This window comes from Trichoplusia ni, chromosome 1 (genome assembly GCF_003590095.1).
Source record: "Trichoplusia ni isolate ovarian cell line Hi5 chromosome 1, tn1, whole genome shotgun sequence".
Taxonomy (NCBI): domain Eukaryota; kingdom Metazoa; phylum Arthropoda; class Insecta; order Lepidoptera; family Noctuidae; genus Trichoplusia; species Trichoplusia ni.
The window spans coordinates 2,325,075-2,340,638 of record NC_039478.1 but is presented as its reverse complement, the minus strand read 5'-3'; the positions used below and the strand labels follow the sequence as shown (position 1 = coordinate 2,340,638).

At 33.7% G+C, this 15,564-nt stretch overlaps 1 protein-coding gene across 2 annotated transcripts in view; it reads left to right on the top strand.

Moving 5' to 3' along the window:
* Window positions 1-15,564, top strand: part of LOC113507974 (calpain-C) — a 61,089-nt gene that overhangs the window by 20,715 nt on the left and 24,810 nt on the right. For both annotated transcript variants that reach the window (XM_026890936.1, XM_026891016.1), the window contains exon 3: window positions 4,317-4,386. In XM_026890936.1, the coding sequence (XP_026746737.1) occupies window positions 4,317-4,386 (70 nt within the window). The remainder of the gene's footprint in view (window positions 1-4,316; window positions 4,387-15,564) is intronic.

Genomic DNA, 15,564 nt, shown 5'->3' with positions numbered 1-15,564 from the left:
TTTCAAGTGCAGCAGAGCCCCCATGTCTAGAAACTTTTATAGGGGAAACGCATAGCCAGCCCCAATACGAATTAGTTTCGCCGCCGCTCGCTAGAGAGTGCAGTTGCACATTTGTAATAAATCATCATTTTTAAACAATTAACAGAATATTATAATAATGGATGTCCTGAGACACATTGATTTTTGAAAATGTTTGGTTCTTAGCTGTAGTTTTTTTTAATTTGTGGAAATGTTTTTACTTCTTAATCAAGAGGATACGTGTTTGGGTTTATTGCCTAAAAATACAACAGAAAAATGAACAAGTCAATAAAAAATAAGACAAAATGTTTTTTTACAAAATTTTCACACTTGAAACATTAAATACTTCACAATCCATGAAATAGTTTAAGATAGCAGCCTAGAACTCTTATGAAATTATAGCAAAAACGTGGAATTTATGTGGGGATCGAACTCGATTCGCCCGCCGTTAACCACCCCTATACCACCAATTAATATTTTATTGAAATACTAGCTGTTGCCCGCGATTCGTCCGCGTGGTTAGAAGATATAAGTTATAATTTATACCTGCCTTCTATCTATCTATCTTGTAGGATTCAGTCAGCGTTTGCAATGTAAACGCAAAAAAATGTGTTTTTTTACGACCTCACATTAGAAACCTCAAAAATTGTAGCCTATGTGTTATTCTGATGTATAAGCTGGTAAAGTGGTAAAGTTTCATTCAAATCTATTCAGTAGTTTTTACGTGAAAGAGTAACAAACATCCATACATCCATACTTACAAACTTTCGCCTTTATAATAGTAGTAGGATGGAAATATGGAAAAGTGTCTTTTCGTTTGGATCTTTTAAACTACTTAACGATTTTTAATGCAGTATTCACCAATAAAGAGATCGATTTTAGTACAGAAAAGTGAGGCTTTCAATGCTATGTAACGTGATCTCGTACCAAACATATTTTTGTACGCTTAAATCGCAAAGCTATAGGAGATATCAGCGACTTAAAAGTAGAGGCAAAGCTGTTAGACAGAAGCCGTACTTCTGAGCTTCGAGTCTTTCTCACATAGCCGTTAGGTAATTCGCGCTATCGAAAATAAGGACTTAACATTTTTTAATGTCTTACAATGCCCCATTTATTATTCAAATTGCATGCGTGCTAAGCTGAGACTGAGGTGCTTGTTACTAAATAAGGAAAAGTGTCCTTGCAGAACAAACCGCTTTACTAAAATACATTTTAATTGATAACCTTATTTCGTGGAATTGCCTAAAAAAAGAGTAAAAAATTTGCCCTAATATGAATCTCAATTGCTCTCAATCCACTATCAGTTTTATAGAGAAACGATTTTTTATAACACAGATCTTAAAATAACGTAACACCTCACTTTCCCTGTTCAATAAAAACATTAATTGTTTTTACTACACTACTATAAGCTTCAATAAAAACTCTGTGATATAACAAAGTGTAAGAAAAGTAAGAGGTTTGTTTGTAGGCGGCAGTCGGCCTTGCCGCCTACGGCCTGTGGCCAGCTCATCTTGACAGTTCATTGATACCTACATCTATGGACAGATGGCGAAATTAGTATGCCTGAAGTGACACGTTGCAAAATTTGACAGATTAGTGTAACTATTTTTAGACTGATCTAGTATTGACGTGGTTTGTAGTATTTTGAAGTAACGATCAAAAGGAAGGGAGAATTACTACAGTTGGATTCCGACGTAAGATCGCGGTTTTTGCTACTCTACAATAATTAAAGTCAGAAAAAATTATACGTGACGTGTCGTTGTGGGTTCAAATTAAAGTTTTTCTGGGACATCTAACTCAAATATTCGTTCCAACTTTCGATGGTTGTAGTAGTAGTAGACTGAGTAAGTATTATTGTAAATCCTGGTGGGGTGTGGCGGTCATGTATCATAAAAATACTAATAAGGACTAACGCCTAAGAATGTTTGAACCTAGTTGTTTAGATCCCTTTTAATGCATGCTAAGATGATTACAAAACTATTATTTTTTGTCCACATTAAAGTCATAATCAAAAATACGAAGTTCCTGTTTTTTTACCCAAAGGCAAAACTACATGATCACGATAAATTGCGGTACGTTGATAGTATTTATAATTCGTCGCGATGAACATTAGCTGGGTAGCTGACTGCGTCGAATGAACGTTGTTACCGTTATAAAAACGTTTATATTACACTTACTTATTTAGCTCGTGTCAGCTGTTCACCTACAGTCATTAAACGATCTGTTAGTTCTGCGGCCTCCTGTCCCAATAAGTGTACAACAGTCGCTTGCATCGAGTAATTAACATCTACTGTGGAGGGCAAAAAATATAACAAATTCTGCCGAACATCTAGGCGTAGATCAAGTTCACCTGTCTTATTATTAGTATTCGGAGACAACTGATCAGCTCTTTAATTTGACGTCGTCATTTTGTTAACTTTTAATTTATTCATTATTATTAGCAGTTACCTTGTAAGGAATTTCTGTTTTTAAGTGTAAGTGAGCGTTTTTAAGGTTTTGGTCAAAATATAAACTTGTATGTAGATATCTCTAAAACAAGAATTGCAAGGTACTTTTATGAATGCTATGCAGACGCAAGATTAGTGCATACGTAAATGTGGTTCAGCACACCATCTTTATACAAAGCCAATGTCAGAGTCGCAATTATGAACAAATGCTGACCAGTCGCTATCTGCGTTGAACAACAAACAAATAAGCATTTTTGAAAATCCTTTCATGCGCTTGTGAATTAAGCTTTTCGTAACTTAGTGCCTTATAAAAAAACCTATAATCATGATATTTGTGACAGAAATACCTACACGATATACACCAATATTTATACAGTCTTACTACGACGGTTACAGAGATACCTAATGCTTGGCGACAGACGAACAAACAGCGCAGCCTTAGTAATAGAACCTTGTTTTAAAATTTACCCTTGTTTACGTACCCCTTAAACAAAAAAATGAACCGAAGTCTCTTTTCTCCTGAATACCTCTTTACTTCCACAAAAATGGTACAACAAATATAGTAAACCTAACATTTGAGCATAAACGTCGTCGCAAAAATATTCGCATATATCTAAGCAACGCAGACATACAGGAAGACAAACGCAAGAGCAGCTAAACGTTTATAAATGACAATTAAAAAAATAAAACTGTCTCATTAAATTTTACAATCGTAGGTGAAGCCGTGAACCGCCCACTAGGATTCCCTGTGTTGTGGGGGTCATTTCAATCAATATTCAGATGATGGTGTTTATAAATTTGTTATATAGTGTTTTAGATGGACAGAACCCATCTCGCGCTAGCCGTGTGAACGGAGCTCGGGATGCGACCCGTCTACGAGCTTTGTCCACTTTAGACCGGCCATGGCTTCGAGCTTGCGCAGTACGGGGCTTCGCCGGCTTTGTGGTAGTAAACTGTACTCGAACGCACACATTGACATAAATGATATTTTGTAAGCGCGGATTACTTAAAAGAATAAGTAGTTCTATATAACTACTTATTCTTAAGTTCTATATTACTCTTTGAGCATTATGTTAAGCTCATTTTGTTTTAAAAAATCTTTAAGGCCACGATACGAAACGAGGGGTGTTATAAGGTTTAAGTATCTGTCGGTTTTTCTGTGGCGTCTTAGCTCCCGAAAGGATTGAGCGATTTTAATTTTGTTTATTTTGTATTAGATATGAATTATGTGCACTTGCAATTGCACATAATTCATATCTAAGTGTAGTAGGTACGCCACTGCTCGCTAACAAATTGAAATGAAAATCTCATTTTGTTTCATATACAAAATTTGTAGTTGTATTGTAATGGTAGGCTTTAGTTACCAAGACAACAATTCTCCAAAATCCACTTCATACACAACAATGAAGGCAAAATTGTTAAATCCGTGCGTATAACAAAACGTTTGAAAACTGACGTCACGAAAACTGCGTAAGGGTGACGTAACGTAATCCGCCGAAAACTTGGCATTCCTTTCCTCACCCTCTTTGGCCCAATTTCCGCTTGGCAACTACTTGTGCGCTTACAGTCTTTACTTAAACGTACGAGGAAGGAGGCCTAAATGTAACTTATAACTACGATCCCTTGTTACATTGTGTTGTGTTTTAAAGAAATAATAATAAGCGGACTGTGTGGTGTAGGAAATCATAATTCGTAAGTGTATTGTGCTACCAGCAGTACTCAAACTTTGTCACCCCTGCCTGTGTTAGCTACGCCGCTAGAGGGCGTTTTCGTCGCATTGCGGGGAAACCGCCATTCACACGGCTCGTTTCAACGAAACAAGATTATGAAAGAATTTTCTTTTGTTTTCAGGAAATCTATCAGAAGCCATCCTTCATACACGACAGAAATGAGGTGTTCGACGTGGTTCCCGGTAAACTGGGTAAGTTAGCGAAAAAAAGCGAGTAGTTTAGGCTCATCTGTTATATTTAATTGCCGTGTCAATTGATGCCACGCGTGCGAATGTGCTAAAAACTTAATGCGACATTGAATAATTATTTGTGTGTAAAGAAACCGTTTGACGCTATGACTCTTCTGCTTTGCAAATGTTTCGGTATCTGTGCGTTTCGCTCTGAAATGTTATATACACACTATTTAAATTATTCTGATAAAAACAATGTGAACCTTATGTGATATTGCAAAGCAGGCTGTGTTCCTAGTCGGTTTATAATATCACTGCTGTTGTTTATTACTTTTTTTTCGTACACAATCCAAAACAATATCTATTCGTCTCTATATTGCGCTTAAAAATAAGAAAGACATCATGAAATAAAGGTGAGCTTTTGCTTTGCTTCGATCTTGAATAGGGATGTAAGAGCAATTCCAAAAAAATAAGATTTAGTATAGGAATGGTGATGTGAGTTGCATTAATGTATAATGAAATCTAATTGGACTGGAACTCTCCAGAAAACCTTGTCAACCACCTTTTTACTGCTGCGCGAATACCATACATTATCTCTGAATTTTTAAACTTTTTATAGTTTTAAGTAACCGCAAAGCCTCTTGCCATCCCTTTCACACTCTCTCGTAAAGTAGCGATAGCTATGTCACTTGCCGTCTTTGTCTCTCGCAGGCGCAAAGTGGCGACAGATATATTTAATTTGTAGGATATTATATGCTGAATCCGCTGAGTTATGATGCGAATGAAAGGCTTTAACTAGACACTAAGTGTTATAACACTAAATATAAGTATGATAAGGGTGAGAATTATCTTAAAATTGTGCTTATTGTTAAACTGCGTGTATATTACTTTCAAACTAATCAATACGTGGTGTTTGATTAACGATTGTTGTACATAAATGGAAGCAGTTTTGCATAAGAAATGGTTGCTTTTTATATACGAATAGAAAATATGTCGACGAAAATAGTAAATAATGGTCTCCTAATTAATAAGATATTCTTTAAGAATGGAATGGGTTTGATTTAATAAGCCCCAAGTTGGGCGCCAAATTTACTTGAACTACAATTCTGCTTTATAATCCACTCTCTACAGTGTAGTTATTAACTTACTTACACTCATATGGAATACACTAGATATTACGATCTTTAACAGCTAAAATGGGCAAACACGGTAGTCGTTATTAAAATACGAGTAAGTAACATCAATACAGACATGAAAACATTCGCAACCCTCGCAATTCCCCTCCGATATTCATATTATCTTAATTAGCGCAGGGGGAACACACGTACATCCATGTACTACCTATAGACTTGAACCAAGTACGCATGCGCGGAGTCCTGGATTTCCCCTATAAAAGGCGCGTCGCTGGCTCCAGCCGTTAGGCAACTTACGTCCCGCGCTCGGGTCGCACAGCGCGAGACGTAAATTGTCGTTTCAAACCTTTGGAAATAAAACTTAAACAAGGAAGGGGCATGATGAAATTTTTTATGATATATATTTATTTATATTCGTGCACGGTGTTTTGGGAGTATTAAATACTGTTAAATGTTATGGAGGATTAATTTCAAGTTGAAAATTAAAATTAAAAAAAAGACTAGAATAGTTTGCGCTTGCGCACATTAAAAAAATAATAGAAAAGCGTAGTAGTAGGACTTTTTTCGCTCCCTTTTTTCCGTGGTTTTGCCTATACGTAAAGGCCCTACTTCCTGTTTGTTCGAAAAGAAAACAGCGAAGTCTGCCCTCCAACCATCTTTTCCGCAATCCAGTTTGGGCAAACACCTTGGGATTGCCATCCCATGGCTGTCTTCGATATACATAATAATATCATTTAGCCAGTCCCATTTTAGATGGACAGCCTTTTCAGCCGCTTTGTATACGTTGCTCCAGTTCACCTTAGCAACTGACCTTGAGACCTTAAGACCTTTACTTGTTCAGAAGTTCAGTGGGTGACACGTTTTTTTTCACTCTTACTATACCAATTACGATGCCGTAATTCTCTGCTTAGGAGAAGCTTCGTCCTGGTTACTTCCTTGAAAAATCTGAATGTTTGCCTAGGATTTATCAGATTTCAGGTTGTAATGATTACATAATGTTATATAATGTAGCTTTTGCCAAATATTCTTGCCAAAGGTTATCAAATACTTGCTGTTGTCCGCGACTTCGTCCGCGTGGTTAGAAGATAAAAGTTATGATAAATACCGGCCCTATTTTTTTCAAATTTTGTATCCTCGCTCCTATTAGTCGCAGCGCGATGGTATATAGCCTATAATCTTTCTCGATGAATGGTACCTATTTTCAACACAAAAATATTTTTTCAATTTGGACCAGTAGTTCCTGAGATTAGCGCGTTCAAACAAACAAGCAAACTCTTCAGCTTTATATATTAGTATAGATTGCTTTATTTGTAGTTACAGCCAATGGTGTTTAGGTCCAATCGTTCGCAAGTCCAAGATATAAAGGGAGTTTAGTTTTTTGGTACTTTTTAATTATTTGATTTATAGCGATGTGTCGAGGTGATCGGCTATGGATACCAGTTGAAATGATACGTTTTTCATGAATTGATTATTATCAATTTAGCCTCAGTACTGTTTTCTATGATTTTGAGGTTTTACAAATATGTGAGTTAAGGATATTAGTTAGCAAAGTTTTTGTAATATCATGAAATACATTTCTTTCATTAACTTCATTTTTACTTAAACGTTTGCAGCATTTTTCACTTCTATATTATATTTTTCTGTCGTAAGTAACTAAAAGTTTGATCGATTCCTGACTTGTGTCGGTGAATCTGAATTAAGTTCTTGCTAAGAATTTGTCAAGGAGATCACAATCGCTATGTTTAGAGTTATTCATTCCTTGTCCAATAGAAGTGCCATCACTTCTATTGGACAAGGAATGAATAACACTATCATACAATTTATAATGGGAAAAGAACCCCATATTTTGCTAATGACGGTATCTATTAGTGGAAAGTCTTCGTCTGACTTCTTGATATTTTTAAACAGTAAGTAACTTACAAACGAACCGGTTGAAAAATAAATAGTGATATTTAATCAACCTAAAAGGAGAAGCCGGTTGCATCAAAACACTCCTTGTTACCAACACAGGATATAATAATTGGATACCAAGAAAAACGAAAGCAACTCTCTTGTATAGGCAGGTTTTTACATTTTTATGTACCATTTCTAAAATTATCCAAGTATATCTAATGATTATCACGTCATGCGAATAAGGTCATGACAGATGATAAAAGCGTTTATTTTGATTCCTTACCATGTTTTGCTGACATATGGATCCTAACATACGACCTGACATTATCACATGTAATAAGACAAAAATACATAACTAATCCAAGCATATATATAAATAACAAAAATTCCCCATCAAAGTTGAGGGTTGCCTTCAATTCCTCTCGGATCCATCATCAGATCCTGGCTTGATTACAATGGGATCAAATCCGAACTATACCCCACACATCCAAATATGGATTATAAATATCAAAGTACTCGGTAAGAGGTGCTTCTAGGTCTCGTGGTTAGTGGTATTCATACACAATCTTGTTAGGTAGAGTCGGATTCACGAGCCACTCAGACTCGTGAATCCGACTCTACCTTTGTTCCAATTCCAATTTTATCGATTTTTATTGATATAACGGTAACAAAAAAACTACTTCAGTAGAATTTCGATTGCTCAAGTACCACGGCTCATGAGTGGCGCTCATTATCTCATGCCGTTGTAGTCTAGTAACTGATGGACTGACAGACGAACTCGCAAGCAGACTTACAGAGAGTAGAGCAATAAAAATAGCGTTCCTTTTGACCATTTGCTTACGGAACCCAATAAAGCAACAAATGTATGCGTTGACTAAAGAAACTTCTTCATTTCATCTGCAAAAAAACGGAACTAATATTACTTAGGAAATAAATTCAGTTTTTTTATTATTCCATTACAATAGTCACGATCTTTTGTACCTATATGATTAGTGATTTGACCCGATACAACAATAAACCTTACATTCTAAACTTTTTTCTAGTTAGGTTACCTATTTTAAAAACCTAGGTTAAAAATGCCATTACAATCAACGGTATAAAACTATAATCAACAAAAATATATACTTTTATTTTTAAAAGATATATTTTTGTAGAGAAATGAGTATGTTATGTGTTTCAAAAGCACGAGATAAAACACCACTGCAGTCGGCGGCCTCTTGACGCGAACCCGAGACTCCGCTTAGAGCATGCGCAAAGCAATTCTCTCATAGACAGACGCACACAGCTGCAATTTATATGTGTTCGTGCATTTCTAAAACACTGGAGCTATGAACTATAAACTATCTAGCTTACTATAAATAAATTACTTATATGTAATTACGATCCATAATTTTTCTATTTTTACTTTGTGAATTTTTTGAGCCATTTCATAAAAATGAATTACTATTATAGTTTTGTAAGAATAGTCAGGTCTGTAAACCTCTAAATGCCTCAGTGGCTCAGAGTATTCCCTTCTTTAATATTGTTTTCTTGGTTTATTTTCATGACGATAAACAAACACTTAAATAATTTCTTACCAAAAAAGCTCCCACAAAGAGAGCAATAGTGATCAAAGGATGTGGAATATTGTAACCAGTTAGTCTTTGTTTCAATAACACCTGTTTGTTTGCTAAATATTTCTCGGCTAAAGTCTAAGGCATTATTAAAATCTATTCAACTGTTGAAATATAAATAAAATGTAATAAATATGCAGTTATAAATATGCACTTTGCATTATTGCCTTATGTTTGCAGATGTTATCATTTTATCAAAGACGGATAAAAACAAAAAAATCTGCCTAAATGTAAGCTATTGAAGCAATACCTATTAGAATCGTACGGTTTCGTTGAAATGCTATTAACGTTTACGTATTTTTGTTGTTTAGTTTAATTGCCAGTTAATTATCGAATATTGTTTATAGAATGGTAATTTTAATACGGATTTATTGCCGTAGAAGTAAATTTGATTGTGCATGCACCAAAACAATATTTCCGAACATGGAAATCACGCTGTCTTATTAATGCGACGAGGATGATGATCATACTCTTATCTTGTCAATCGCTTCAGTTTGCGTGATTGTAACTTATTATTGTAGTTATATTCGAATTGTCTATATCAAGACCTTTATTTTGATACCAATCACGACCCTATTACTTTATTTTTTACTAGAAATAATGTAACGCAATGACACACAAAGCATTGAAAATGAAAATGGCCGAACGAGCGAAATTAAATTGCGTATTACTTATTAAACAATTAGTCGTTCGTTGTTATAAATTCCTTTGCATTTTTGAGCAAACCTTGAATATAGTATATTCAAGGTTATTATATAGTATATTTATCATAGAAATATATACAAAAACGAATAATTCTTAAATAGGCTAAATATGGGAATTATTCGGAATCGATGAAAAAGTGTCGTGTTTGGTATCAAAATAAAGGTCTTGATCCCAAACAGTCAGTTATGACTATGTTCTTCAGGCATAATGACTAGAAGTGTCCGCGAGCGCGACTTGCAATAGCAGTCTGAGATGGCGTCTCATTACAATCACATTTACTGGGCGTCTAGCTATTTTGTTTGGGCTTAAAGTCCACGGTAGGGAATTTACTGTAAAACCGCTAATGTTCGACCACATACACTGTTATTTATTTGTTGCTACACTCTTTATAAAAAAATATTTCGTTGACAATTTTCTTTTTCTTTTTTTTTCTGCCAGTTAAATATTGTATTTTGCATATTCTATGCTTATTTAAATACGTACGCAAACATTTTATATGTCCTAAAAATATTTTGATTGTGAATACACCAAATCAATATTGTCGGGCGTTGATTTCACGCTATCGTATGAACTCAACGTGGTTGATGATCGTAGCCTTATCTTGTCGATCGCTTCAAGTTCGCGTGATTATAACATAATTCTGTAGTTATATTTGAATTGCACAGATTGAGACCTTTATTTTGATATCAAACACGAACATTCTACTTTATTTTTTACTAGAAATAATGTAACACAGTGTCAACATTGAACATAGCATTGAAAAATTAAAATGGCTGTTCTAGCTTAATGAAATGCGTATTATTTACTAAACTATTAGTCGTTTTTTCATAAATTCATTTTCATTTTGGCCTCAATATTTCCTATACTAATTTCTTATGGAACGACAAATTAGTCAAATACTCGTACACTTGCATTTTGCATTATTGTGTTATGTTTGCAGAGGCCATGATTTTATCAAAGACGGATGAACACAAAAATATAAATATGAGATATTAAAGCAATATAAGAATTGTTCGGAATCGTCGAAAAGTTGTCGTGTTTGGTATCAAAATAAAGGTCTTGATCCCAAACAGTCAATTATGACTATGTTCTTCAGTTATAATGACCAGAAGTGTCCGCGAGCGCGACTTGCAATAGCAGTCTGAGATGGCGTCTCATTACAATCACATTTACTGGGCGTCTAGCTATTTTGTTTTGGGCTTAAAGTCCACGGTAGTTAACTTACCCTCAAACCGTTGATGTTCGACCACATAAACTATTATTCATTTGTTGCTACACTCCTTATAAAAAATTTTTCGCTGACTAATTGTTCTCTTGTCCTATTTTATTCTAGACTAATCATCTTTAAAGATTCGTTTAAATCCCTTACAATCAAAATTTTTTTTTGTTATCTTACTATGATACGTACAAATTTTAATGATGCAAACATTTTATATGTCCTCAAAAATATTTTGATTGTGAATACACCAAATCAATATTGTCGGGCGTTGGTTTCCCGCCGCGCGCCGTCTTATGAATGCAACGAGGTTGATGAACATAGCCTTATCTTGTCGATCGCTTCAAGTTTGCGTAATTATAACATAATACTGTAGTTATATTTGAATTGCACAGATTAAGGCCTTTATTTTGATACCAAACACGACAGTGCTAATTTAATTTGAATCAAATATAATGTAACACACACAGAGCATTGAAAAATGAAATGACTGAAATTACTAAACTATAAATCATTTTTTCATTAATTCATTTGCATTTTGGCAAAAATATTTAATACCTATACTTATTTCTTATAGAAATTTAAATAAGTCAATGAAACATAAACTTGCATATTGCGTTATTGAGTCATGTTTGCAGATGTTATGATTTTTTCGAAGAAATAATACAAATAGTCATCAAAAGAGTTTTATTATAACTAGAGTAGAAACAAATAAGTAATAGTTTACATAACAGTTTTAGGGTAAGTTCCCTACATGGGGACTTTAAGCCCAAACAATATTGCCAGACGCTCAGTACTCGTGACTGTAAAATAATACCATCTCAGTCTGCTTTTGCGAGTCGCTGTCACTTCTGGTCATTATGACTGAAGAACATAGTTATCAGTGTCTGTTTGGGTTCGAGACCTTTATTTTGATACCAAACACGACAACTTTTCAACAATTCCGAACAATTCCTGTGTTGTTTAATCATATATACATTTTTTTTTATCCGTCTTTGAAAAAAACATAACGTCTGCAAATATAATGCAATAATGCCAAATGCAAATGTTCGTTTAATAGACCAATTTATCATTCGTTATTATGTAGTATGTACAATGAAAAATAAATTTGTCTCTAAAAGATTTGGGCAGAATGCAAAAAAATATAAAAAACGACTTATTCTCAAATAAATAATAAGCAATTTAGGAAGCTAGTTCAACCATTTTAATTTTTCAGTGCTTTGCGTATCGTCGCGTTACATTATTTCTAGTAAAAAATAAAGTAATATGGTCATGTTTGGTATCAAACTAATCATCATTAAATATTTTAGGTACCATAGAACGATAAAAACATCTGTGGTTTGTTGGGGATTTAGAATGAATCTTTAAAGATTATTAGACTAGAACAAAAGAAGACAAGACAACAATTATTCATCGAAAGACATTTACTATAAGTAATTTAGAGAAAATAAAGAATAGTTCATTTGGTTAAGCATTAACAGTTTTAGGGTAAGTTCCCTACAATGGACTTAAAGCCCAAACAATATTGCCAAACGCTCAGTACTCGTGATTGTAAAGTAACACCATCTCAGTCTGCTTTTGCGCGTCGCTGTCATTTCTGGTCATTATGACTGAATAACATAGTTATAATGGTCTGTTTGGGTTCGAGACCTTTATTTTGATACCAAACACGACAACTTTTCAAAGATTCCGAACAATTCTTGTATTGTTTCATCATATATACATTTTTTATTTTTATCCGTGTTTGAAAAAAAACATAACGTCTGCAAACAAAATGCAATAATACGAAAATCAAGTGTACGTTTAATTGACTTATTTATAATTCGTTATATGCTCAAGGAAATATAAATTAATCTATTAAAGAGTTGGGCAGAAATGCAAATGAATTTATATAAATCGACTAAAATAATTGTATAATGAATAATACGCAATTTACTAATCAAATTCGCCCATTTTTTTCCATTGTTTGCTTGCGTTTTATTATTTCTTATTAAAAATAAAGTAAGATGGTCGTGTTTGGTATCAAAATAAAGGTCTTGATCCCAAACAGTCAATTATGACTATGTTCTTCAGTTATAATGACCAGAAGTGTCCGCGAGCGCGACTTGCAATAGCAGTCTGAGATGGCGTCTCATTACAATCACGAGTACTGGGCGTCTAGCTATTTTGTTTGGGCTTAAAGTCCACTGTAGGGAACTTACCCTAAAACCGCTAATGTTCGACCACATACACTGTTATTTATTTGTTTATTACACTCCTTATAAAAAATGTTTCACTGTCAATTTTTTTTTTTCTGCCACTTAAATATTGGATTTTGCATATTCTATGCTTATTTCAATACGTACGCAAACATATGTCCTCAAAATTATTTTGATTGTGAATACACCTAATCGATATTGTCGGGCGTTGGTTTCAGGCTATGGTATGAACTCAACGAGATTGATGATTATAGCCTTATTTTGTCGATCGCTTGAAGTTCGCGTAATTATAACATGATTCTGTAGTTATATTTGAATTGCACAGATTAAGACCTTTATTTTGATACTAAACACGACTATTCTACTTTAATTTGAAACAAATATAATGTAACACACACAGAGCATTGAAAAATGAAATGACTGAAATTACTAAACTATAAATCATTTTTTCATTAATTCATTTGCATTTTGGCAAAAATATTTAATACCTACACTTATTTCTTATGAAAATATAAAGTAGTCAATTAAATTTAAACTTGCATATTGCGTTATTGAGTCATGTTTGCAGATGTTATGATTTTTACAAAGGAATAATACAAAAAGTCATCGAAAGAGTTTTATTATAACTAGAGTAGAATCAAATAAGTAATAGTTTACATAACAGTTTTAGGGTAAGTTCCCTACAGTGGACTTTAAGCCCAAACAATATTGCCAGACGCTCAGTACTCGTGATTGTAAAGTAGCACCATCTCAGTCTGCTATTGCGAGTCGCTGTCACTTCTGGTCATTATGACTGAAGAACATAGTTATCAGTGTCTGTTTGGGTTCGAGACCTTTATTTTGATACCAAACACGATAACTATTCAAAGATTCCGAACACTTGTTATATTGGTTTAACATCATAAGTATATTTTTTGTTTTTATGCATCTTTGAAAAATGACGTCTGCTAACATAATGTAATAGTACAAAACACAAGTGTAAGTTTTATTAATTTACAAATCTATAATAAATCGAATTTATAACGACGAACGATAAGTTTTATAAATAATACAAAATTTTATTTCGCTAGTGCACCCATTTTAATTTTTCAATGCTTTGTGTGTCATTGCGTTACATTACTTCTAGTAAAAAATAAAGTAATATGCTCGTGTTTGGTATCAAAATAAAGGACTTGATCTGTGTAATTCAAATATAACTACAGTAATAAGTTATAATTATGCAAACTTAAGCGATCGACAAGATAAGAGTATGATCATCATCCTCGTTGCATTCATAAGGCAGCGTGATTTCAACGCTTGCCAATATTGATTTAGTTCATGCACAATCAAAATAATTATGAGGACACATGAAATGCTTACATCCGAAGTACGACATAAAATAAATCTATGATTTGTTAGACATATAAAGCGAATATTTAAAAATCTCAGTCTAGAACCTTTTAAAACGTCTTAAAATATAGTTCTTAAATTCACCATACCATAACAGATTGCTTTAAACAACAACTTAAAGTAGGTACAATTTGGGATAACTAATTAAGAGAACAATTAGTCATCAAAAGTAATTATTATAAGTAGTGTAGAAACAAATAATTAATAGTTTATTTGGTCACACATTAGTAGTTTTAGGGTTAGTTCCGTACAATGTACTTTAAGCCCAAACAATATTGTACGTGATTGTAAACGCTCAGTACTCGTGATTGTAAATTACACCATCTCAGTCTGCTATTGCGCGTCGCTGTCACTTCTGGTCAGTATGACTGAAGAACATAGTTATAATTGTCTGTTTGGGTTCGAGACCTTTATTTTAATACCAAACACGACAACTTTTCAACGATTCCGAAAAATTATTGTATTGTTTCATCATATATACATTTTTTGTTTTTATCCGTCTTTGAAAAAAAACATAACGTCTGCAAACATAATGCAATAATGCGAAAATCAAGTGTACGTCTAATAGACTTATTTATAATTCGTTATATGCTCAAGGAAATATAAATTAAAAGAGTTGGGCAGAAATGCAAATGAATTTATATAAATCGACTAAAATAATTGTATAATGAATAATACGCAATTTACTAATCAAATTCGCCCATTTTTTTCCATTGTTTGCTTGCGTTTTATTATTTCTTATTAAAAATAAAGTACGATGGTCGTGTTTGGTATCAAAATAAAGGTCTTGATCCCAAACAGTCAATTATGACTATGTTCTTCAATTATAATGACCAGAAGTGTCCGCGAGCGCGACTTGCAATAGCAGTCTGAGATGGTGTTTCATGACAATCTCATTTACTGGGCGTCTAGCAATTTTGTTTGGGCTTAAAGTCCACTGCAGGGAACTTACCCTAAAACCGCTAATATTCGACCACATACACTGTTATTTATTTGTTTATTACACTCCTTATAAAAAAATGTTTCACTGAAAATTTTTTTTTTCCTGCCAC